Raw genomic sequence first — 26,273 nt, 5'->3', positions numbered from 1 at the left:
GAGCTGCTGACGACGGACAGTGAAGGAGCGAAATTCAAATCAGAGCCAGAGCCTCCGATTGGAGAAAGTCAGGGGCCAGAACCTCCACCACCTATCAGCACGTGCGTTAGGCGAGCTGAGAGGTGGGCTGAACAATGGGAGGCATGATTGGCTCCTGTGCAAAAACAGCAGGAGAATCGCACCAATAAAAGGAAGCTGATGCTGGAACAGGTTACCAGAGACAACCGTTCTAGCAAGCTCACACCAACAACCTGAGACTCCACGCCGGAACCTCTCTCAGAGCCAGGGCCGCAACTAGGGGGGGCAACCGGGGCACGTGCCCCGGGTGCCGTGCTGGGGTGTGTGTGCCAAAATGAGCGCTGGGGGGTGCCAAAATAGGCGTGGAATCCATGTTTGCCCCAGGTGACACAGACCCTACTTGTGGCCCTGCTCGGAGCCCTGCCCTGCTGCCATGAGGAAGCCTGCTCCAGAGCCCTGCTCCCTGCCTGACTGCTGTGCTGGAGCCCAATTGCGGACCGCGTAACCTCATTGCACCAGCCGCCAGCCGCTTACCCTGCTTTGCTGCTGTGCCCGAACTCGCCGCTGGGCCTTGCCTCGTCGCCGCACCAGACACCAGCCACTTACCCTGCTTTGCTGCTGCACCCAAACTCACCGCTGAGCCTTGCCTTGTCGCTGCGCCCGATCTCACCTTCTGGCCTTGCCTTGCCTTGCCGCCACGTGGGATGCCGCTGCTAAAACTTTTTATATATACAGTAATCTGTTTAAGGACCAGCAAATGGATCATAAAAACTCTTTAAAACTTTTTTTATCATCTTACTTTTTCACGAAATATTACATAAGTTTAACCCTGTCCCGTTTTGCCATCCCAATGTCCCATTTTTGTCTCAAGGAAATATGGTCAGCCTACCCATATCCCATCTCTTATCTATAAACAAATCATTAAAGTCTCATCATTTCAATACTGATCAGTAAAAGTCCATTAAGGGTTACCAGAGATAACAGCATTTCTATTTTAAACTTGATCAAATAAACCAACTTTAAACAATCTTGATCTTTAGTCCCTTCAAATAATGTCCTAAAACTTGATTTCTTTTTGGGTTTTTTTTTGGTCCCTTCTCACAAAATTCTTCAAAGCTTTAACAAGCCTCGTTTGTAAATCCAGGTCACTCTCTTGGCTTGTTATTTATATATCCCTTTTAATTAAGACATCAACCAGTTTCTTTTGTATGTCCAGCATAGCATCTTTTTCCATGTTATTCTTGTAGCTTGTCATTTTTAAATCCACTTTCAGATCAGTCTCAGTCTTGTCCAGTAAAACCTGTTCCTCTTCCATAACATCTTTTAAACACGGTCTATCTATAGAGGCAGACACTCTTAATTTTAAAACCTTTGGGTCCATTGTTCAAAAACATTCTTCAATATGTCCAGTGTTAAAATGTTTTGCTCCATTCTGTAGTAGTAAGTCAAATTTAAGTGTTCTTTGACTGTAATCTTTAGTTCCTTCTAGTTTACTCTAGTGCCCAACCTTCAAAGTTCCATTCTATCTTTTTTTTTTAAGAGAATTCAAAACAAAAGCATTTTCCCACATGAAGGATTCTTATAATTAATTCCAAAATCTTATTTCAAATTTATCTGGACCCTTAGTCCATTTGTAAATCAAAGTTTTAATCACTCTTTTGCTGTTTATTCCAGGAAAAAAAAAATCTTATATTTAAAACTTCTTTCACTAAGGATTGAAGGAAACTCACCTTCAATCATGTCTAGAGGTTCCTAATAGCTGAAAAGCAGTTAACAAGCATTTTCCAAAAGTGATTAGGAAAGGAAGTATCTGAATCCAGTGTCCTTAAAGGCGCCGACTGTGGGTTGAGCAAGATGTCTATTCCCTTGTTTCCCGGAGCCTAAACACGCCAGAGACCACTGTCCTCTGGTCTCCTTGCAAGAAGCAACTGTCTGGAACACATGTGTGCAATCTCAAGTCCTTTCCTTTCCAGAGAGGAATTATGACGAGCCGGCCTACTCACCGGCTCTTCATTCCTCTGCGGTTGTTGGCTCTGCTTTTAGCGGAGCTGTCTTCAGTTCGCCATTTCTTCCCCAGAAGTCTGTTAATTTTTTTTAAATGGGGATATAATTTTTTCAGTTCCTTTGTCTCGGTCTGTGAGATTTAGACAAAGGAACATATCCATTAAGGTCATTGGTCCACCTGAGCACTGTTTACAAACTGGCATCAGTTGTACAAGGTTTGAAGTAGGCGTTTTTCCTACTCCTACTTGGATATGGTAAAATTCTGAACTAGTATCTAACACAGGAAAAAAAAAAGTGCAGGTTAATTATAATGCATCCTCACAATCTTTCATTTCGCATTCCTGATTCAGATTCCTTGGAAGATGGATGAGATGAAACGTAATAGATAAACGTAGTCTTGTGGCAAATGCCACTTTTTAAAGTAGTATAGTAACTGGTAAAAAAAAATGAAATGCTACCAAATTTCTCATTATGTGTATCCCATCACACCATAATAAGTAGAGAAGGATCAGATGCAAGTGAGTTGTATTCCATTCATCTCATAGCTGAAAAAATTGAAACATATCTTTGAGGAACAAAACAAATAGATTATAGTTAAGTGAAGAAAGCATGGGATGAGTTTTCAAATGACTAGGTCTTATTGCATACTTTAAGTAATCTATAGTTTGATTTGGTGATTAGAAGAGAAAACAGACAGAAGATTTTTGTTACTGGATGAAACTGCTTGTCGTGGCAAGAGAATACTTTTCTCTAACTCAATGCCTACATCTGGAGAAAATATTTGCTGTGCTGCAGCTTCCATTCATGAACCTAATTGCTTCCAACCTGCCAGGATGGAGGAATTTCTCTGTTGCATTGAACTTACAAAGTTTTCATGATGAATCAGTTGTCTAATCTAATGGGCGACGGCTTTCCAAAATTTAAAGCGAGAGCCATTCAAGTTGCTCCTGGAGATGTCAGAAGTTTAATCTTTTATATCCTTCATACTCTGGAATTAGTAACTCAAAGTCACAGCAAAAGTGCTCCAGTGCCAGTGCTTTAAGGCAGACCATTGGCAGTGACTACCTTTACTGTTACTATTCCTTATCAGCCTGAACTGCTAGGAAATGCACCTACCTTTATCCTGAGGGAGAGAAGAATGACCAATCCAAACTCCAGCTGTCAAAGCTAAGACCATCCATTCTTCTTTAATTCTCCTGTGGTTAAACCTAGAAATGTGTCTTCAAGTAGAAAAGATGAAGAGATCTTTTGGTAGGCTTTGTTGGAAACTTACTTCAAAGTCTCAAACCCTGACTGAAAAATTAAGTATTCATGAATGCAAAAATAGAGCAAGGGATGACAGATTGCTATTTTGGAAACAAAACACATAATACAAAAGTTGCTGATCAGTGCTAGCACCTAGAAAAAGTATAGCACATATTCTGTGGATATGCTAAGCCATATTGTAGCTAGATTTTGGCTTCATATGGGTTTAGTCATGATGTGTGTGTATTTTTACTGCCCAGCCCCTTAGATAGTCAGACAATTGCCAATATAAAAAAGACTAAAAAGGTCATAGTCCTTTTTAATTTGATTTGGTATGTGTGAGAGGTGTGTGTGTGTGATTAGGGTGTTCAGTTTCACAGGTCGTAAAGATTGCCTGTTGAGAAGAAGATCCTCTTTCACAGTGATATTAGCTTTGCCATCTTTCCTTGTGAGCCCAGTAAGAGATATGGGCAAGTCATTCTAATATTTTTAAATATAACCCACATCTATCAGAGATATTTCTAAAACATGCCTCAAGAAAAAAGAGTTTACAGAGAAATTGCTCATCTTTTAATAAATAAAGATGATTGTTTAAAAAAAAAATACTTTAGTAGAAGAAACTGCCCCCCTCCCCCCAAGGAGTGCATTCTCATAATAGCATGTAGGAAGCCAAATGACACTCAGATTTTTTTGTACTTTTTTCTAAATCTTTAACTTTTTGGCATTTCTTTGGCTTGGCATTCAACTTTCCCAGATTTCTTTAGTTTCAAGATACATCCAGAAGAAGGTGAAATATTTTGTTGTCTTGATATATATCGTAGAAAGGATGGGGATATTCTCTCCTGATAAAAAAAATATGTTTAGATCTCAGTCATACATATTTGCCTCTAACTCACACAAAAGAGAAGGATGCAAGTATATTAACATTGCACTGTTGCATTATTATAGTTCTGGACCCTAAAGCTAAATATTTGGAAGTGTTACAAATCGTTGGCCTCCCAAATACAGTTAAGCTGTTAAATGTATATAAAAGGTGATGAACAAGAATAGATGAATGTCGTTTGTCATCTGTTTTCTCTAATGCCCAAGATTATGAAACTGCTTACTAGTTTTTTAATCCAACAGTGCAATAAAAAGCATTTGATGTTCTCAAAGAACCAGGTGCGCTTTGTCTAAAATTAGCAAACCTTTGTAATATTTATTTGCTCTCTAAACAGGTTCACACCAAGTTTCACTGCAGGCAAGCACATGCTCCAGGCACTGACACATCATGTTTGACATTTTCCTATAATGGTACCGTTCTTGCCAGTCGGGGAGGTAAGTGGCCACATTTCCTTCTATATGTAGTGCTGGATGCAAGTTGGCCAAAGCCAGTGCTGAATTCATGGAGCAAAATTTGGTGCCAGCTCCAACCTTGGAGATGGGGGAAGAGCGCTTCACCAACAAAAGCATTCCTGCCCTGCTCTGAGGAAGATTATGCCTCATTCCCATTGCCTATTTGCCCAATTTGCCTCAGGGTGGTTATATGCTCAAACTGTACAACTACCCCGAGGAAGGACATGAATATGTTAACAATCACCTCCTCTTTGTTATAGCTTTCCTGCTTAACAAATGGCAGAGAGTAAGGAGCAGGAAGAGGAGGCCCAGGGTCGGCTGGGTCCATTAGCAGGTGTGGCTCTGTATCACACACCCTGGCAGCACTAGATGTTATTAAGTTAAACAGGACTTCCCCTAAAGCAATACTCCTGTATCAAGTTTTCATCTCCCTCATTCTTGAACATAGTTAGCTTTACTATACTCCTTTACATCATTATGGTATTTTCCCACTGTTACTTCATAGTAATGACTAGTGGATATGAAGAAATCTTACAGGATATGACCTACAGTTTACAGAGTGAAACATGGAAATTAAACATTGGGCTGCAAGATTTCAGCATTAACTCTTTCAGATTACAGGTAGTCCTCGCTTAATTGGGACTGGCAACTCTGTCACTAAGTGATGTGGTTGTTAAACGATACATCATGTGACTGACTTGCAATTTTACGGCCAGCTTCTCCATTGGCTCTGTTTGTCGGAAGCTGGCTGAGAAGTGTGCAAATGGTGTTCACATGACCGCGGGAATGCCGTGATAGTCATAAGTGTGAGGTCCAGTCATAAAGTTACTTTTTCAGCACTGTCGTAACTTCAAATAGTTGCTAAACAGGGCAGTTGTTAAGTGAGGACTACCTGTACATATACTTTGATTATAATAAAGTATAGAACAGGGGTGCATAACTTTCCTCAGTTTGGGGGCCAGACTGCTAGGCTTTGTGTGACATGTTGAGAGTTTCATGCCGAAAGTGGGTAGGGCCATGACAGAAATGTTAACAGGTGAAAAATGTGCCTTAGGCATCTGCAGGGCTTAGAACAGCCATACAGGCACTCCTCGTTTAGCAACTACCTCGGTTAACAACCATTTGCAAATACAATGGTAATAAAAAAATCATTCTCCAACCAATGCGCACACTCATGACCAAATTTCTGCACCTGATAACAGCTGTATGAGAGGACTTTATCTGACTGAGATAGTGGAAACCAGTGATCTTCACAGCGTCTCTTTCTCTCTCTGTCTGTCACATGTTCACTTAGCGACCATTTTTCTTAATGACCTGGTCATTGGAATGGAACGCTAAACATCGCTAAATGAGGAGTGGGTGCATTAACCTTAAAGTGGCCTCCTCCCAATCTCCCCCATGCAAAAAGAAACACAAATGTTAGGCCGACCTAGTTTGTAGTCACAAAAGGAAATTGATCAGCCTGTACCTTTTGCACGTCCAGTATAGAATGCTTATACCTGATGAATTTATGCTGTAACATAAGTTAAAGATACTAAACATAATTCACCATGAAAATAGCACTAAGTAAAATGGCTTTTGCAGGCATCCTATCAAATTTTGCTTTTTTCTCTCTCTCATTTTAATGCATGTTGAAGAATGACTTTATGTAGTGTTAAGTATTGTTCTGGGCCCTTACAGCAACAGCAGATGTATTGTCAACAGTCAGACACACCTGCCCAAATGCAAGGGATCAAAGGAAGAATTCTGTTTGGGGCGGAATAAGAACGTCCAGTGTAATCCTGCTTGTATTCCTTTTCTATGATACAGTTTGCCTGTCAGATATGTGAGACTATAGATGGCTCAGCTGCATGCACAAGGGAAAAGGAAAACAGAAGAATTGCTTATATGTATTCCCAGTTTTATTCCTATTGAGCATATGCTTGTAACTTGACAGAAATATAAGAAAGTGGTAGTTAAAAAAGCACTTCTAATCCTGAAAATAGCTCTTAAAAACATTTTTGATTATATAAAATATAGCGTAATAAATGATATTTAGTAATACTTGACTACCTTGTTTATAAAAATTGGTTGAAATTAAACTATAGAGATGTCTTCTTGTCCTTCTGATATGATGTAAATTTACCCAGTCAACATCTCTTGTTTTAAAATGGTTTTGCATGTGCAGGTTGTGATGCCACAAACCATGTAAGTAGCTGCTTCTGTTTATTAAGTGGGGTTCTTCTACCTTTTCTGGCCATTTGGAAAGTTGTTAGAACTCACATAAAATGCCACAAGGCAAATAGGTGGAGCTGCTTTCTACTTGATGTGGTTTGTCATGGCAGGAGCCATATTGTAAGTTGACTTGGAAGACTTTTTAAAATGGAAAGTTGAAAGTTAAACTGGAAAGCTAATGTTAAAAGGAAAGAACTTGTTTTAGTGGAGATGTGAAGTGAACTAAGAAGATATTTAACTGATATACTCAGGGTCTGACCAAAGTAAACAAAAAGAAAATGTTAAAAGTGAGTAAGTGGTTGGATCGCTTAATGAATAAAGAGCATAAGTACTGCAATTTGGGGAAACACTGCAATTGAGCAATTGACTATACAAAATGAGTTCAGTTTAAGTTTTAAGCAAGATCATTAAAATGTTGTTATGGCTTTTCATTTTTAACAGAGCTGATAACTCTTCAGTGGTTTCACTTTACAGAAGGAGTAGAATCCAAGTAAAGCAATGAAAGGGGAAAAAACATTCTCCATACTTGACAGGCCTCAGTAGGGTCCCTTTTTCTTTTCTTTATTCTCAGCTAAACGGTTGCCCAAATTTAACTTTTTCCTCTGGTCCTTAGATTGTTTTGATTTATGTCCTCCTTTTCTTCTAAAGCTCAAAGATTAAATATTCCTTTCCTCCAGTTTTATCCTTGTAATGGCACCCCTGTGATGTAAGATAAGTTGAAAGACAATATCTGTCAATCACTCAGTGAATATCCAAAGCTGAGTGAAATTTGAATATGATTTCCATGATTCTAGTCAAAAACTTAGCAGACACAAAAACAACGGATAAATCTAAATTTATCTATCAGAGCAGAAACGTCAAACAGCATCTTGAAAATAATCCCAATTCCAGGTCTAGTTTCACAGAGGCTTTTGTATCTTCTTCTGCTATCTCAAGCTTATTTAAGAGCTTTTTCAGTATCATCTCTAGGTGCTTTGTTTAGACCTTGATCAGTGCTCATCAGGATTTGCTCTTAACCAGAATTTACAAACTATCTTATAATATAGATTTAGAGGAAGCTATGATGAGCATTAATGATCATGGTTAATGATGAAGGTGTAATAATAATTGTGGTTGAAGCTGGCAGGTGAGGGAGTAGGATGGAGACTTTAGATCCTGTAGTTTGATGCAATGCAGGAAGAAACTTTTTGCTAACATATTTTTTAAACATTAGCAAGAGTCATCTGACTGAATTTCTCTCTTTTATATCCCATCTTTCCTCCGGAGAGATGATCATGTCAAGGTCTAGTCCGTCAAGGCTGAAGGAGCCTTGATTGCGATTTGTTACTGTGAAGGATATTTGAGCATTTGCCAGATGCAGTTGTTCTTCTGCATATATTTTTACAGCTGAATTACTTAGCTTTTGGACATAGGGTAGAACTTGTGACTTTAGCATGGCAGTCTTGGTTTGTATTTTTTTAAATTTATTTATTCAATCTGTATAGCCACCCATCTCACATATGTGACACTGAACAGCTCACACAGTTAAAAAACAGATACAAATAAATAATCAAGCAATAACAACAAAAAAACCATTAAAACACCTTAAAACAATTAGAAACATTAAATGTGTGCTGTCAGAAATTGTATCTTAGACCTGATTTGCATATTATGTTCTCTGTCACCCAGATAGTAATTAGCTCAGTTGTGACCTCTCTCAGTTAATTAGAGGAATTATCTCAACTTTTGGGTGCCCTGTGGAATCATTCATGCCACTCTTGTACCATTGGATAGAGGACAAAAGTGCCCCCCAGCATTCCCTGTGACTCTCAGAGCCCCCCAGAGTGAGTGAGGCAAAAGTTCATCCTTTTTTGACCTTTTAAAGTTTGGAGGGTAATGTATTCCTTAAAAATGGTTTAAGCCATGTATCCCTTAAAACTCCCTGAGATTTTCTGAAAAAAAGGGTCCTGGGTTTTGTTTTATTTATTTATCAAATTTATGTGGCCGCCGATCTCACAAAAAGTAACTGAGTAGCGTACAGCAAGACTATAAAACAGTTAATATATTAAAAAATTATTATTAAAAATTTAAAAATCACAAAGGCTAAGAGAGAACAGCAGATGTTAATAACAGTGGAGCCACCTCCATGCATCTCCATTCCCCTGGGGCCCCCAGGCCTGATGGCATAACCAGATTTTGAAGGTCTTCTGGGAAAAAAATCAGGGATGGAGCCAGCCTCACTTTGGGGGTGGGGGCAATATCGGGCACCATGGCAGAAAAGGCTCATCTCCTTGGTCCTGCCAAGTATAGCTCCCTAGCAGACAGGACCCATAGCATGCCTCTTCTGCTGGATCTGATAGGATGGGCAGATATAATTGGGGAGAGGCAGTCCATCAGATAACCTGGCCCCATGCCATGAAGGGCTTTAAGGTCAACACCTTGTATTGGACTCAGAAGCAGTCTGGCAAACAATGCAGCTTGCGGAGCAGAGGTTTAATGTGTGCTGTTCTAGATACATATAACTGCCTGCGCCACTGCATTTTGCATCAGGTGAAGCTTCCGGATACTCTTCAAGGGCAGCCCCATGTAGAGTGCATTACAGTAGCCCAGTCCTAAGGTGACTAGGGCATGAGTGACCATGAGCAGAGCCCCCCAATCTAGGAATGGGCGCAACTGGCGCACAATATGAAGCTGTGCAAAGGCCCTCCTAACCACGACTAGGACATACAAAATACGGAGATTTTGGAGATATTTTATGTCCCATGGGAAATAACAGTTTTCTGCTCTAAGAAAGAATCTGAGGTTCACATGAATTCCTCCCTTCTCCTCTTTTGCGCTGGCAAGGAAGCTTTTGTTTTTAATTTTAATTTTAAACTGACCAGAATCTTTTGCAAATTTTGAACTAGAACTGTGGTTCATTTATGATAAGTGTTAATTTGTTTATTCTCTGAAACTGCTCTAGGTATATTATTTACAATTCCTCTTGGAGCAAAGCTTTTGATGGAGAAAATCACTGAAAGGATTGAAGCAGGAATTAATATTTTTGCTTTTTGAAATGTACATGATTTTACATTTTAACTATTGGATATTCAATATTTGTTATTTGATAGGTGATGATACCTTAAAAACCTGGGACATCAGACAATTTAAAGCACCTCTTAATTCTGTCAGTGGCCTACCTAGTTTCTTCCCCATGTAAGTAGCTTCATAATTTTTGATGAAGAGGGAAGTGCAGAAATGGATCGAGGTTAGTTCATTGGAGAGACATTTTCTGAATCATGTTTGCATGGATTGAACTCAACATATGTTCAGGTTTGGTGCATCTCGCCAGTTCTCAAGAGATAGGTTGTATTGGTAATATTTTAAACTTCCATTAGATTGGCTCAGTGGCTATGAAGTAGTACTGTGAATCACCCTATATAGCAATATATCATAGAAGTCTTAAGTTGGAAAACTTGCACAGTTTACCTTACGGATCAAAAAATCTTTTCACTGGGAAGAAATCCAGTTTGCTTTTTTTATTAACACATATGCTTATATTCTTTTTCTAAATTGCTAATACTGAGTTGCATGATTACTTAATGATAATGAAAAACAAAGATTTAAAGGCTCTTTGGATTTAATGAAGATGAGCCACATTTATCTAAATAAGTTATGCCCAGCATAAACATGGCTATAATTATGAAGCAGTGATGGTTTTGGGGCTGAATGGCCTTGGTCTATGACCATTCAGCCCCCAAACTCATCATTGCTTCATTGATGCTAGCTGTGAAAGCCCACACCAGTATATGGCTGTAGCGACTTTAAAAGGTCTGCAAGGCAAGGGAGTTAAAACACTTAGCGGGGTTATATATCTTCCATTACTGGTATTAGCTCTCCTTGGTTCCGTATCTACTTTGGACAGGAATCATGGTGAATGATAACCATGATGAGCACTTGCCTAAATGTCATGATACACCTTTTTTAACAAGAGACTTGAGAAAGAAATTGGCATGGGATGAAAGGGAGGGGGAGAGACCACATTTTCCCAAGGCTTCATTCCAATTTGCTTAGCTTGCAGAGCGCAAGAATTATATCTCCCCCAGATTTTAGGGATAATGCTAGAGCTTTTAAAGCTTTTGATATAAATTGATTTAGCATACTGCTTTTACTCACTACTTGTCTATAAGCTCTTAGCTTTCACCTCAAATTTGCATTAATTTTAAAGAATCTATGAGTTTGTTTATTGCTTTGAGAGAAAACATGAAAAACGATTTTGAAAATGGGTCTTTTTACCATTTGTCATACAAAACGGTTGGATATTATGTTGCTAGAAATAGACATTATGGCCTACTGAATTATTACTGAATGGTAGATTTCAAAACTGTCTCTTTATTTTGTAAACTAGACACATGAGACACTTTTTCATTCTGGTGTTGAAATCTTCAGGAGAAATTTCTATTTGTTGGTTTTTCTAGTTTGGGTTATTTGGAACACTGCTTTGATTTTAGTCGTCTAACACAATCAACATAGATTTGAAATAATACATATAAATTGTATTTCAGGAAAATAAACTAATCTGTACTATATTTTCAACAGGACCGACTGTTGTTTCAGCCCGGATGATAAATTACTTGTTACTGGTATTTCTGTTAAGAAAGGACATGGCAATGCAAAACTTCTCTTTTTTGATCGGGAGACATTTAAAAAAATGTATGAGATCGATGTCACAGATGCGGTAAGCTGAAGTTCAGCATATCAGTTATTTCATTGATGTAGGAGAAGGATAATTATTTCTAATGATGATGGATTTTTAAATTTTGTTTATTAATTTTACATGCATAAAATTAAATGCAAGTTTGATATTCTAGAAAATCCAGTTAAATGAAGTATACTCTTCCTGTATTGAGTAATAATGTGGTCCCTTACAATAAATTCATCCCATCGGCCAGTAATAATAATGCATGTTTTCAGTATGGTAGACGAGTTATGTGGTTTATTAAAATGAATACAGCCTGTTAGGGGTCAAACCAAGAAAAATTCTGAATTATGTGTCCCAGGCCCTGTTTCTCATGGATATCCCATGTTGTAGGTGGCTGGGCTGAGGGTGAGCCTTAAGGCTCTTATTCTCATCAGGATGGTAAGTTATCATAGAGCTAATGAGGCAAGAGACTAATATTACTTAATGTCTTTTGGATCCCAGGTCTTGAAATAGTTAAAAGTCTCAAGACATTGAACATCATAGAGCCTCCTCATACCACTCCAGAGGCTCTTGGTCAAACTAGCTTAACTTCTCATTGTAAAGTTTTCCCTCTTTCACTGCTGGCTTTTTTCTTAAAGTAAATTAACATTCAGTTACGACACCGCCTTTAAGCAACTTTTTCAAAATTACCTTATTTCTTTGTGACTACTTGTAGCTTAATTCTTTTTACAAGATCAAATTTTGTTTGTAAACTGCATTTAGGAGTGGGGGGGGGAGCATACAATGAGGGCAGTTGCTTGGAACCATTATTTTTATATTGTGGCATCTTATAATTTGTTCCAAACTCCACTGCAAAATGAAGAAATGCGTACTATATCTTCAAGGATGATTAATGTACTTCCCTCTGGTAGCTTTGGGAAGAAGGACAACTGGTAAATATTACGTATAAATCAATCAATATGTTAAGAAAGTAAAAGTGTGCTTGGATGTATTGTATTCAAACTCTATCTGAATAGGATGATGAATATCCAGACAGATGGAGAATATCCTAGAAGTGGATTAGTGCACAGCATTCCTTAAATATTTGGTATGAATAATTTTTGAGCACCACACTCATCTCTCTATCCCTCGTTCTCTGAAAGCCAGTGAACTGAGTGGCTTTTGCCCATCTGTGTATTGCTTGATCCAGGGCTTTGCTTATCCTGCTATTTGCGTTTGAGATGTGATATTATTTGAATGGTTTAAACTGTAACATTTCAATAATCTATTCTGGAGTTGGGATCAAAGTCTTGTTGTAGATGAAATATCAGAAAAAGGAATTCAATATCCATTTGCTACCTTTTGATAATATGGTTACAGTAGATATGGCATATGTAATTAGGAAATCAATGGAAAGGAAATATTTCATGACAGCCAAAGAAAATTAATTGCTTGTTAATCATATTGTTTTAAGTAAAAATCAGATGTTGTCCATGCTGTTGAAGAAAGGATAGAAGAATGAACTTTGGTCACCCATTATTGCTCTGGACAGACTAATAACACTTATTGGGTTAAATGATAAACTACCCCTAATTGGTTCATTACATGAAACAGGACACAAACGTAAACAATATAAAGAAAAACACTTTTTACAGCTGTTTAGTTTTATTTTATCAGACAGTGGGGAGGGGGCTGTCCAGACAACAGAGATAATTTTAAATTGCTCTAGGGCTGTAAACTTACTGTTTAAAACTGATTGGTAAATAGCCAGCTGATTTTGGCCTGTAAATGAACCTGATGCTTAATGGAAAATTAATGGCCACTTCTAAATGCTTGACCAGAAAGATGTCTAGCATTTCTTTCTGTCTTATCCATGACAGCCTTTATTCACCAACTTTCCTTTAAGTTTTTATGGAAAAAGTGCAGTATTATTCCAGGCTTTTTTTTTTTCCTATATGGGGTGATGTGAGCACTTACAGGGTTATCCATAGGCATTTAGCCAGTAGTGCCCATGCCGGAGTTCATGGGGCTAACTACAAGTTGACTTTCATCTTTGGAGATAGTAAGCTCAATCTATGCTAGCTGTGTTGATGATTTGCACACCATTATCAATATATTCAGGATGCCTTCCTCAACCTGATGCCTTCAAGTTGAAGAAGCAAGCTGTACTGGTTACTGGTCAGCTTCTAGGTACAATTCAAAGTGCTGGTTATCACCTTTAAAACCCTTCATGGCATAGAGCCTGGCTATCTGAGGGACCACCTCTCTCCATTTGTTTCTGCCTGCCTGGTGTGATCAAGCTGGTGGTGCCCTCCAGGTCCCATCTATCAAACAGTGTCATCTTGTGGGACCCAGAAGGTGTGCTTTCTCAGTTGCAGCACCTGCCCTCTGGAATGATATCCTCTGGAGATGCATGCGGCTCCCACCCTTAGGACATTCTGTAAATTATTCCAAACCCGGTTTTGTCCTAGGCCTTGGGTTAAGGTGGTTGTGTAGCCCCTTCTAGTTAATTTTGTTTTGTTTAATTTAAGATTGGGTATTTGTTCTTCTGGTTGGCTGTGTTTTTACACACACAAACACACCTTTTTTTAATTTGTATGGGGGAGGGGGAGGAGGAGGAGGAGGAGGAGATAAGCATTGGGAAGAGAAGGGCTACACCCTTGCTGCCAGCATAGTCTCTGGGGCAGTCTTCCTCAACCTGGCAACTTCCATCATCCACATTAGCATAGGAAATAGCCATGCCAGCTGTAACTTATGGGAGTTGCAGTCTAACACCTTTTTGAATAAAAGACTGCTGTGGAGAAATTTAAAACTTAACAAATATGGTATATTTATTTCCTGTGTGAAATGTTTTAAATTTAAATGTATATCCAAACTTTTGCTATAAACAGGAAGGGCAGGTTTTTGGTTTTTGTTTTGTTTGGGTTTTTTTTGAGGGGAGGGATTATCAACTGAGGCTGAATTTTATTATTTTTTTTAATATTGCCACAGTAGATATGATCATGGCTTAATGAAAGGGAGCAGGACCAGAATTTTCAGCCCTTCCCTCACTCTTATTTGATAAGGTTGCAGGTAATTATGGTAGAATAGGTGTGTTTGGATGCATCTGTTGTAGCTTTTAATTTGCATGTTTTGTTAGTGGCAAAAGATCTCACATATGAAAATTGCTAATTTGCTGCAAACTTTCAGCGACACAAATTTCCACCTTGAGTGCTTCTATATACAGGAAGGCAGTGTGTAAATTTAATAAAATCAAATTTAAAAACGAGTCTGAGGAACTGCAGTTTTCCCATCCCTGGCATACATGGAATTACCTATTTTCAGCCTTACCGCAGTTTTGTCAGATGGATAAAGCTCATATTTATGCGATTTCCGTAGTAGTGATTGGGAATAACTTGTATCATCATCCAGCCTTCACTAATGGCACTGTATCAGTAATGAAGACAAGCTTTATATTGCCATAGTGAATGCTAGGAGAGCCTATATGATGCAGTAAATCAGCAGTTTGGAAATGGCCTTAGACGTTTAGTGTGACTTGTGTGATTAAGAAATGCAGGTATTCAACAAGATTTGCCGCTGTGGCACCAAATGTTCTAGTTCACGTACCATACTGAGTGAACCAGTACCAAGTCTATGTCATACAGGTATCCAGGTACAATTTAATAGATGCTAAACCATGTTATACCATCTTGCTTGCCCCTATCAGCAAACATTTCCAACGCAACCTTTATAACTTTAACATGTGATATTACATGCATATTGCTGAACAACTGTATGCTACCATAAAATTACTATGAAATTGCAGGATTTAAGAAAGAGAAAAATATTCACATATTACCTCTGTAATGTCAAGTTTTGGACCAGTGACTTTGTCAGTATTTCCAAAGCTGTGGCTAGTATGGAATAAAATTGTGTGTAATTTTGTTAGCTTTCTAGAGTGTTCCCGCACAGTCATTTTTCCAGAAGTACCTCTTACATTCCCTGGCAAGATCATCTGGAAGGTCGGGGATTTCCCCAAGCGTAAGGGGTCCTTTTTTGGATAGGAAGATCAGTATTTAGTACAGTGCCAGCGTAAAGTCTGTTTCTCAGAACATGCCTAAGATATTGCTGTGCACACAGTTTTCTTTTGAACCCCCACCTTAAAAAAAATTATAGCTTTAAATAAAAAAGTGAAGGGCAGGTCCCAGATTAGCCATAATAAGCCCAGTTTGTGGGTTTCTCTCTCTCTCTCTCTTAAAAAAAAGTAGAATGTCAACATAAAGTCCGACCATCCACTCGGACAACTCTCCTTATGTGTTCAGAGCCTTTGGTGCCAACAGCCTCCTTATCTTATTGCAAGGGCAGCCAAATACAGCAAGTCAGAACAACATTCTTTAAACAACCCCATCATACAGCCTCACCAGCACCAAGGTAGAAAGTAAGATTGGCCCTTGTGAAGCAAGCACATAAAGCCATGATGTTTTCTTAGCAGCAGTTCTTGCTGACAGTTTTATACCATTCTGATCCATGTTGGAGTCCTAAACTAGACATCTTAAACCATGAAGCCAGTGCCAGATAAGCACTGTGTTAATGGGTTTTTTTTTAGCACTGGACCCATCGAGGCAGGAATCAGTAGCCTGTTATAGATAGATATTGTAGTTAAAGGTCACAAATTTTTCTGTAGTTTTGCCCCCCAAATTCAAGACAGATATTTGGCCAAAGGTCTGCTGCCTATCTTTGGTGTCTCATTCAGACAGGACTGTGCTATGCTGAATTCCTTTGGAATGGCTCTTTCTATTCCTCGGCCTGCCGGTGGAAGCCTGGATGCCAGTAGGGTGCCTCCTCAATCTAGGGCCCTTAAGATGTGTTGGACTTTTATTCCCATCATGTACAACCAGTATTATTTTTTATATTCTCCATTTCACAGATATTTTCATGAAACTGTTGTCCTGTACAACAGCTTCACACTGTGCACTTTCTGGGTTAGAAATGCCAGTTGATGCTCCATTTTTCATATTGTTGCGCACTTCTCTTCTTGGTAAATGCTGATTTTTTGTGACCCGTATTGCTATGATAATGTAGCCCTGTAGTTTGTGCAACCATTTACAGTTGTTCAGTTGGATTCAATTCTCACAGATAATACTTCTTTGCTGCATTTATTCCTATAGAGCAAGGAAACCTGGTAAGAGTGGATTTCTCGCCCATATCTTTTCCCCCTCAAATTAAAATGAATTCTTTAATGTGGTAAAGAGAAGGCATAAACTAATTACAGGCAGAATCTTTCTTGGAATTTTGGAGATCCTCGTTTTGAAATGTGTACAGCCAAAAAATCCACCTACAAACTTGTACATGAGTGGACATGTCATAGGAATATAACATTCAAGGAACTGATTTATTTTTTTAAGAATATCAGGGTTCCAGTTTGTACTAAGAGAATGATCTAGGGATTAAGGTGCTGAACTCCTGCAGTGGGAAAACCTGAGTGGGAAAACCTGAGTTTAGTTCTTGTTGTAGGCTCAGGAGCTAACGATGTGTCTTTGGGTCAGTCCTTCTCAGTCCTAGGAAGATGGTAATGACAAGCGACTTCTGAAATGTTGCTAAGAAAACTGTGTGAACTTGTCTGTGCGGTCACCAGGAGTCAGGACTGTGGAAGGGAACAACATCAACTACAACAGAAGTACCAAAGCTCTTGGATGAAGAAGCTTCTGAAAATCCAAAGAGAAAGCTTTAGGTTTGGGCTTCTCATCCCCTACACTTACATGCATATTTCTCCCACCAGCAGCATCACACTTTATTCATAATACAAGAAAAACAAATTTGTAATAGCTCCAAATGAATATATTTAGGTCCGTTGCATTATGTAATGAAAATGTTTTTATGTTATTTTATATTTCCATGATATGAAATATAATTGTATGACTAAATATCATATGATGCAATAATTTGCTGTATCCATAAATTGTAATCTGGACATCTCCTGATTTATAACTCCTGTGGTCAGCAACTTAAGCACTAGTTTTATGCTAAGCTTGATCAGAATTATAGCACCAAAAAACCTTGCAGTTCTGTTTAACTCAGTTAATATGGATGCAAATTATAAATCTTGTATAATCTTCAAAGGCGCTGAGCTATGTATTTTGTGCACTTCAGCAAGGATTTAGATCTTCAGACTGTTTACCTGACCTGGACCAAGGCCAAATGTATAAGCATGACAGAGGGAGATAAAAGTCTTAAAATCACGTCTCTCCAAAATAGATAGCTTTGGTGGCTTTAAATCTCGTTCTTAAACCCCTTCTACAGAAGGCCTCATTTATTTGAACCAATGAACCACGCATAGGACTCAGTGGAAGAACAGGAAAACTGAGAACCAGTTTCCCAAACAGCTTGGGAAGATAGCTATCTTAAAAGAGAGACAAGAAATTTGTTAAAAAGGCAAATAAACTTCATGAATGTAGTTCATCACACTGTTTTCATTGCAACACATAAGGCAGAAAAAGAATAGTATGAAATGACTAGAGCAGTGATTTCTGGCTTATAAATATAGACAAGTGTTTCTCAACCTTGGCAACTTTAAGAGGTCTGGACTTCAACTCCCAGAATTCCCAGCAAAGCTGGCTGGGGAATTCTGGGAGTTGAAGTCCAGACCTCTTAAAGTTGCCAAGGTTGAGAAACACTGATATAGACTGTTTACAAAGTCAGACTGGTCCATGTTTCCCAGTGCTGGGTCTATTTATTGTTGGCAGGGGCTTTCTAGGGCTGACATGCAGAAAAAATTCTCTTCTTTCTTCTGCTCCCTTCTCCCTTCAGCTGAAAAGATCAAAGCTTAAACCTGGGAACGTCTGCTACTAGACTACAGTAGAGTCTCTTCCAAGCCACATGGGCCAAATATGGACCACAATACTGCCTGACCAGTCTAGGCTTCAAAGTCAAAAATTCATAAGACCAAAGATTCGCAAGGGGGTGGTTGGGGTCAATTAGAGGTCTGAATGCTGTTGGACATCCTCCAGATCGCCAGAGATCGTTGTTGCTGATTCAGAGAATCCTGAATATATATGCATTTTTCCTACATTTTCCAGGTTTGAACAAAGTGTTTATGGTTATCCCAGTCTTCTTTTTTAGGCTTATCTTTCTCTGTCAGACTACTTGAACATATATTGGCAAGAGGGTAAAAGAGTGGGAAACTTCGTGATCCCTTTTCATCAAATGTAAATTTGAAGACTATCAGTAATGGAAAATAGAACAAACTTGGTTTTTTTTTTTTTTCAAATGTAGACTTTTGTGACTAGGGAAAGCCTAAGGCATTTGCTTGTTGTCTCATCCTAAGCAAGTATGTCTGTCACATGACTTCACCAGGAGTTTTTTTGGATAGGGATTAGCTGTATTTTGTACAGCTAATTGTCCAAATGTGAATAGACACATTTTAAAAATGTGAAAAAATTGAAAGCTAGTAACATATCTGTAAACATATCTATATCAACTCCTGTTTTCATTTGTAAACTTCTTAAGCAGTAGGTGAGTTTATAAATTCAGTCAGTCACTGAGATCATTCAAATTCTGGGTATGTGTTATGTTTGTCATGGATTGTTTAGCTCATACTTCGAAAAAAGTTTTCTTTTGTAAATCAGGGTTGACATCAGATTTTCTCAGACATCAAAACCTCAGCATGATTTAGGCTCTACTGATGCTTCGCATGTAGAGAGCATCAACTTGTGAAAGCTGACAACTAAAAGTATGAGACAGAGGTAAAGGGAGAAGCTGAAAAAAGATTGTAGTACAGAAATATCCTTCCTCATTCCAGCCAGCAGTGAGACATTGGGAGAAAACTGAGTTTTGCATTGGGTAACTGGGGGTTAATCAGAAACTGCCTTATTGGGAGTGACACCGGTGTTGCATATCCATTGTCTGCTACTTCAAGAACTTTTCACTTGCTACAACAGAGTTGGACAATTTGTGGCCTGAGGGTCCCATGAGACACCAGGCCATGCTTATATAGCATATGACTATGCTACTGAATTTCAGTCACGTAATTTGCCACCGAACATAGGTGATGTATTTTTTTGTCACTGGAGACACACATTATTCTAGGCTAAAAAATGTCCAATTAGCTTGTGGCCCAGCAGTAATGTAGTAAGCTATGGTTTATTTGCCATGGATTACTGTGTTGCATGAACATAGCCAATACAGTTATTGTATAACCCATAAATGGAGGGAGGGAGAACCCTAAAATAATTCTGAAGCTATCCTGCTCACCCCAGCCCTCCAATAATTAAATATAGTCATCAACAATCAAAACATTACCCACTTTCATCCTACAGGATCCTTTAGAATTGGAAATGCGAGAGGCATTTTGCATGCAAACCATTTGTTGCCTTAGCCATTGCTTAATTATTTTGTCTTCCCAGGATTCTCCTTCCTCACCTTTGCATTTCTTTTCTTTCAGCTCCCTAAATGCCCCATATATGCTTTGCTTTCACCTTTAATTTAGCATTAAATTAATTTAAATTGGATTTTCAGGGTAATCATGAACTATTACTTGCCAGTCTAGTTCCTAATGTGGAGCTAAAATCAGAAGTGGAAGCCAGTAGATGTGAAAAGGAAAGTAAGTGTTCTTGCTCTTAGGCTTGTGCAGAGCATTTAGGACTAAATTTAGACCACCCTTTCTTGGAATGCTTTCTGAATGTTCATGACTATCTCAATGACAGTTTTTTTCCCAAGTAAAAAAGTAGTCTATGTGCTGGTGCAGTTTTACTGTGTCACAGGGAAAAAAGCTAATTCCCTTTTTTCTGCATTTTGCAGTGTTGATTCTGCTGTTTTTCCAATAGTTTCCTACAGCTTTTAAAAGCAAAATAACCCAATTTAAGCAAGAAATATCCATTTAATGTGTCAACTTGGTTTGATCTTTAATAAGTAATTTTTTGGTTGGAGGGCAGTATAGTTTTCTGTTGCTAGCAGACTTGCAAATCAAACTCCAATCAATTCCCTCAAAAGATCTACTTTTACCAAGCAACTGGTAATATTCATGCATAAGCCTATACTGTGGTGATAAGAGTGGTAAAGCATCCTACATCACACTTATTGTATTTACAGGTTCCCACCTGGCATCTCTGTCCAGGATTAGAGAAAAATGAGTGGAATAAATCACTTGCAAACACACCAAATGAGTTTGCAAGATTCTTTACAGATAAAATAGTTCTTATTTGCTTAGGGTTTAGGCACCTCTTGGATACTGTGGTATATGAGGTGATGTCATGTGTGATAATCTGAGATTCTGTGGGGCTTGTGGAGCTTGAGGAAGCGGAAAGCTCTGTGGCTTAGCCTTTGCCACCAGTGGACTTGATATATCCCCATCCCACCTCCTTCAAGTGGCCAGGTAAGCAGTTGGTTCTGGGAGATAATCAGTGCTCCATTGAGGGAAGATGTTAAGCCACCTGCCCTGAAGGTTTTCATATAGTCTCCAAATTTCCTTCTTGGGAAAGGTTGTTGAGAAGATAATGGAGAACCAGCTACAGAGGGTCCTATATAAAACAGAATATCTGGATCCTTTTCAGTCAGATTCAGGTTTGGTCATGGGACAGAAACAGCACTGGTCATCCTGGTGGGTGATCATTGGGACCTGTAGATGGGTTGAGTGTGGCCCTTTTGGATTTATTAGATTTCTTGGTAGCATTCAGTACCATTGACATGGTATCCTTCCAGCTTACCTACAAGGGTTGGGTGGTCAGGGCTTCATTTTATTGTGGTTTTCCTTCTCCTGAGTGGATGATTCCAGATGGTGGTGCTTAAAGAGAAGCACTTGAGCCATTAGTCCAATGGGGGTTTCCTCAAGACTCAGTGCTCTCCCCTAGGCTGTTTACCTCTGGGGGAGTTAATCCATCAGTTTGGGATGAGCTGTTACCAGTATATTAATGACGCCCAGCTTTACATCACAACTTCAGGCTATGGAAATTCTGAATTGGTGCTTGGAGGCTATGGAGCAAAACAAGTTTAAATTCCTGTCAAGACAGGACTGCTGTTCATCAAGGGATAGCATGACACCCTAATAACACCAGTCCTAGCAGTTACTTTCGGCAGGGCTGTTCACCCGCAAAAGGCATTGGCTATTGGCTCATGCTTGAGGATCTTCCTGGACTCATAGTTTCTGCAAGTGGAGTCAAAAAATACTCAGAAGACTAGCACTTCTTATGGTATTAATGAAGGTCTTGGAAAATATATAATCATATGCTGTGACCTGTTTATACCTACAAAGATCAGAATTGTGCAAACAGTTCCCTGTGATGCTGTATGGACTTTGAAGAAGCAAGACAGAAGGAGTATTTACGCTTTTGAACTTTGGTGTAGGAGAAGATTCTTGGGAGAATAGCCAAGAAAATAAATGAATGGATTATAGAACAAATCAATCCAGAGTTCTCACTTGAGGCACAAGTGACCAGGCTTAGATTATAAAATTTTGGACATATTATCTGAAGACCAGGCTCCCTTGAGAAGTCCATAATGCTGGGAAAGGTGGAAGGAGAGATAAGAAGTCAGCTAGAAGTAAGATGAATGGATCTAATTACAGTGGTGATGGGTACACTGTTGGGAAACCTGAAGGGCCAGATTGAGGATAGATCATCTTGGAGACAGTCAATGTGACTGCTAACAGTTGACACCAAGTTGATGGCACATAATTATCTTATTTTGCAAATATATTCTGAAATATAAGAATCACCTTTTATGTTCTCTAAAAGATAATGGTAAAAGGCTTTTTAAGCTATTAACAATTTTTACATGAAATCTACATGTTTAAAGTTATCAAATTTTACTTTTTACCTTCAAATATCATGAAGCAGGGGCAAGGGTTAACTCAATATTTTGTGCTGATTTGTGAAAAATGCAACACATAATTGCCTCTGTGTGTTGACTTTGGGCAAGAAGCAAGATCTGATTGAAGATGTCTTTCAAATCCTATAACTTGCTTTTAATTACAGCACTTACAACAACTCTGACTCAATTCCTTGTCTCTTGGGTGCAGTTGAAATGTAAGCAACAGCTGTCTCATTTGGAGTTTTGTTGTAAAATATAAAAGTGAAAGAAGCAAAGCATTTAATTCATCATAACAAAAAAGCATAAATGAGGGCCAGGTTCAAGGAAGAGTATGACAATTTGGAATTTTACCTCAAAAGATAAGTAGCTTTGTTACTAGCCTTGGTTGATGTCTTTTATAAGGAGAATTTAATTGAGAATCCTCAGTTGAGCCGCATCAGTGACATACAGTGACTTACTCTATATTTTTTTCATTTTTATAATGAAATTCTGGGAGTTGAAGTTAATTAATAAGCAATGTAGTGGAAGTTTAGTCTTGGGTATTATTTTTTCCTAAATTCCTAGCTGGAGATTTTGTGGGTTGGGGAGCGTCTTCAAGTCAGTCTTGAGTCTTAGAGTCCATGCAGTTTTCTTGGCAACATTTTTAGAAGTGGCTTGCCATTGTCTCCTTCCTAGGGTTGAGAGAGAATGACTGGCCTAAGGTCACCCAGCTGCCTTTATGCCTAACACAGGACTAGAACTCACGGTCTCCTGGAACATGAGGAACCATGCCCATTCATATTTACAGACATATATGCATAATGCAATCAAGCAGAAATACGTTTTAAACATCTGTATTCAGTACTTCTACAATTGTTCCTAGTATCCCTCATCTCCTGGCAAACTGACCAATTCTATCTTCACTGTTAGGAGGGAATGCTGCACTGTTGAGAGCCCAAACACAAATGAAGCTGATAACTAGATCATTCTATCTTCCCAAAAACTTATAGGACTCAAGTTCTGTGGATGGCTCTGTTGAGGGTACGGAATGAAAAGTGCAGAATGCAGGGTGAAGGTGGTGCAAATCACCGTGGCTAGATTTCTGTGGCATTTGCTGAAGGCTACGCTGTGGCAGCCATTTTCAGGTTGTTGCCATTGGGTTATTAAGGTCCTAAACTGCTCTGGATTAGGTTATCTGAGGAACTACGCCATTTTTACAGGCTAGTCCTCCTTGCATTCTGGAGAGGATGTCTAGTTGTTTGTATCACAGCCTGCTGATATTCATTCGTGCCGTATGGAAGTCGGAAGTCTTCGTTGTAGTCATCCCCTCATGGATATACTGTAGTTCCCACTGGAGGTTAAGGAGGCCTCAACTGTGACATGCTTTCGTTGGAAGTTGAAAATCTGTTTGTCCAGATCTTCTCTTGATTTCCATTGTCATCTCAACAGCATCCTAATAAATGCTTATTAAATATTTTTATCTTTTTCAGGTTTTACCTGTTATGTCATTGTTGTTTAAAATTAGTAACCCTGGTTTCAAAGCTAAACATGACCACCAAAATCTAATGCTCCTTTTCAGAGCGTCGTTCGGTGTCTCTGGCATCCTAAATTGAACCAAATTATGGTTGGAACAGGAAATGGATTAGCAAAAGTATACTATGATCCCTTCAAAAGTCAAAGGTACTAAATTTATTTATTTTCCTCATTTATGTGTCACCGGAATTTTATGACTCCTGGTGGTTTGCAATCATAAAACCATAATAAAACAAAGTTAAAAAGCCACAATAAAAATTCAGCATAAAAATTAAAATGTTGCAGCAGGATGGCACTAATCCATCCTGCATGATGTCATCTCTCAGAGCCCTGCAGAACGACTCCTGTCCCCACAGCTTTTAGAAAAGCCAGGGGAATTCATTACATTGTGATCTGATTTCATGGGTAGATATTGTGAAATCTCTTTGAAATCTGTTTGCTTTTTTTTTTTAAAGGTTACAATTTGTGTTTCAGAAATACATTGGAACTCAGCATTATCTGTATTAACATTTCTGGAATGCTGCATCTAAAAATTGCAGAAGTGTAGCTAAGGTTCCACCAGTGTAATGAACCAAAAACAACAGCTATATCTGCTGGGTGATTTATTAAGCTGGGAATAAGTATCCTGCCCAGGCCTGGAGTTCTTGTCCCCAACTGACTTTGGTGCTTGTGAGCCTGATAACTTGTTTTCCATTATGTTTTCCATTATGTCTAAAATAGAAGATTGTGTTTTAATCTTGGTTTTCAAGATTAAATCACGTATAGTTTGTAGTCCAGAATAAAACCACTGTTTTTAATTTCAGCAGTAATGGGATTTTTTTTTATACAAGCAGCAAAGCCAACAAACAAGAGATTGTCTCTGAATTGGTGAAGTCCTAATTCCCAGGTAGTTTTTTTCAAACATGCATTTGTGTAATATATTTATGCAGCTGGGTTCTGTGCTCATATTCAAGAAGGCAGAGAAGAAATAGAAGCAGATTTCTGGTCTGTCCCACTGTTTTTGCAGCCCCTTCTCATTAATGTTACAACAAAAAGCAAATGTGAAAATGGAAAATGTCAAATAGATGGTTTTTCCCCACTCTCATCTTTTTTTCATGTAAAATTTATGTATCATCACTGAATTTGGATTGAGCATCTTGCTGACATTTTGTAACATTCTAACAACTGTAGAAATATTTTGTAGTGCTTTTATTTCCCCAGGGGTAGAAAAGTGATTTTTACATGATAGTATGTAACTTTCCATCTCAAAACAAACAAACAAAAAACTGTGCTTATGGGGCAACCAGTCTCATAACTGTGGGAACAAATATAAAGCAATTTCCCACATAGGTGATTTTGTAAGTGAAAAAGGGTAGAAGATTTTAAGAAAACTTTGATGGTTTTATACATGTTTTAAAATAATTTATGTCAACCCAGCATTGGGTTGAAAATCTTAGTTGCTGAGAGTCTACTATTTTTCAACATTTTCCCATTTTCTGCAGGGGAGGAATGGTCAAGAAAGTCAAGATGGCTACTGTTACTGCCTGATTGAAGCCCCAAGTTCTTTACATGTATCACATGTAAAAAGGGGCAAGTCTTCAGTGACACAATCATTGCAACTTTTTTGACCCCACCTCCCTGTGGACACCTAGTTCTTTGTGCTACAACATAAGAAATATTAAGTAATAGGCCCTGTTGATGATTGCCTGAGATGATTGCCTGATTTTCTCCAGGCATTTTCAGTATGGTGCTACCAACCCTTGCATAGGCAGGGAGATTATCAGATTAGGGAAGACTGTTTTGACAATCTAGACCTTCACAGAAAGGGTGTTTGGTCAGCAAAACCAGGACCATCTCCCAAGTATTTGCAATGCCAGGGGCTCTTAGAGCTGGGGTGGGATCTTGGGAAAGGAAAAAAAAAAGAAAATATCTGATTATATTGTGACCCAAGCATCTCTAGACCAGTGTTTCTCAGCTTCACCAACTTTAAGATGTGTGGACTTCAACTCCCAGAATACACTACTGTAATTGGTTCCTGAAATTGTTAGGCTAATTCTGTGTCAGAAAAAGGCCACATTAGTAGCTGACTTATTCCAGCTACTCTTGGTAGAATGTTTTTACTTAAGCCATTACGATGACAGGTTTTTGGTGGTGTTTCTCCTAGCACAGAGCGAAGGGGAAGAACTTCAGAGACATTCATTTCTGCTTTTGAGAAACTACAAACTGCTGTAAGACCTAAAATTATGATTAATCTAAACAAGCCAGCTTCACTAATTACAGATGGAAGTTGACTTTCTTTGAAACTAGCTGTGGTAATTATTACCACTGTTCATTGGGCCAGATGACCTAATCAACCACAGGCAAACAAAAACAGAAGTGTAAATTTCCAAACTTATCTTTTTGGACATACAGCTGGAAAAAGTGTACAAATCCTAATTCTCATTATGCATACTTTGTAAACTGCCCAAATTTCCAACTGAAATTGGTGTGGTCTATAAATCTGTTAAATAAGGAAATAAATTTACTTTGTGTGTGTGTGTGCCTT

General features: G+C 38.6%; 1 protein-coding gene across 1 annotated transcript in view; it reads left to right on the top strand.

Moving 5' to 3' along the window:
- Window positions 1-26,273, top strand: part of WDR70 (WD repeat domain 70) — a 120,058-nt gene that overhangs the window by 81,696 nt on the left and 12,089 nt on the right. The window contains exons 11-14 of the mRNA XM_063295736.1: window positions 4,485-4,584; window positions 9,906-9,990; window positions 11,374-11,512; window positions 23,796-23,896. Of these exons, the coding sequence (XP_063151806.1) occupies window positions 4,485-4,584; window positions 9,906-9,990; window positions 11,374-11,512; window positions 23,796-23,896 (425 nt within the window). The remainder of the gene's footprint in view (window positions 1-4,484; window positions 4,585-9,905; window positions 9,991-11,373; window positions 11,513-23,795; window positions 23,897-26,273) is intronic.

This window comes from Candoia aspera, chromosome 2 (assembly GCF_035149785.1).
Source record: "Candoia aspera isolate rCanAsp1 chromosome 2, rCanAsp1.hap2, whole genome shotgun sequence".
Lineage (NCBI taxonomy): Eukaryota > Metazoa > Chordata > Lepidosauria > Squamata > Boidae > Candoia > Candoia aspera.
This window is presented reverse-complemented; position numbering and strand designations above follow the sequence as displayed.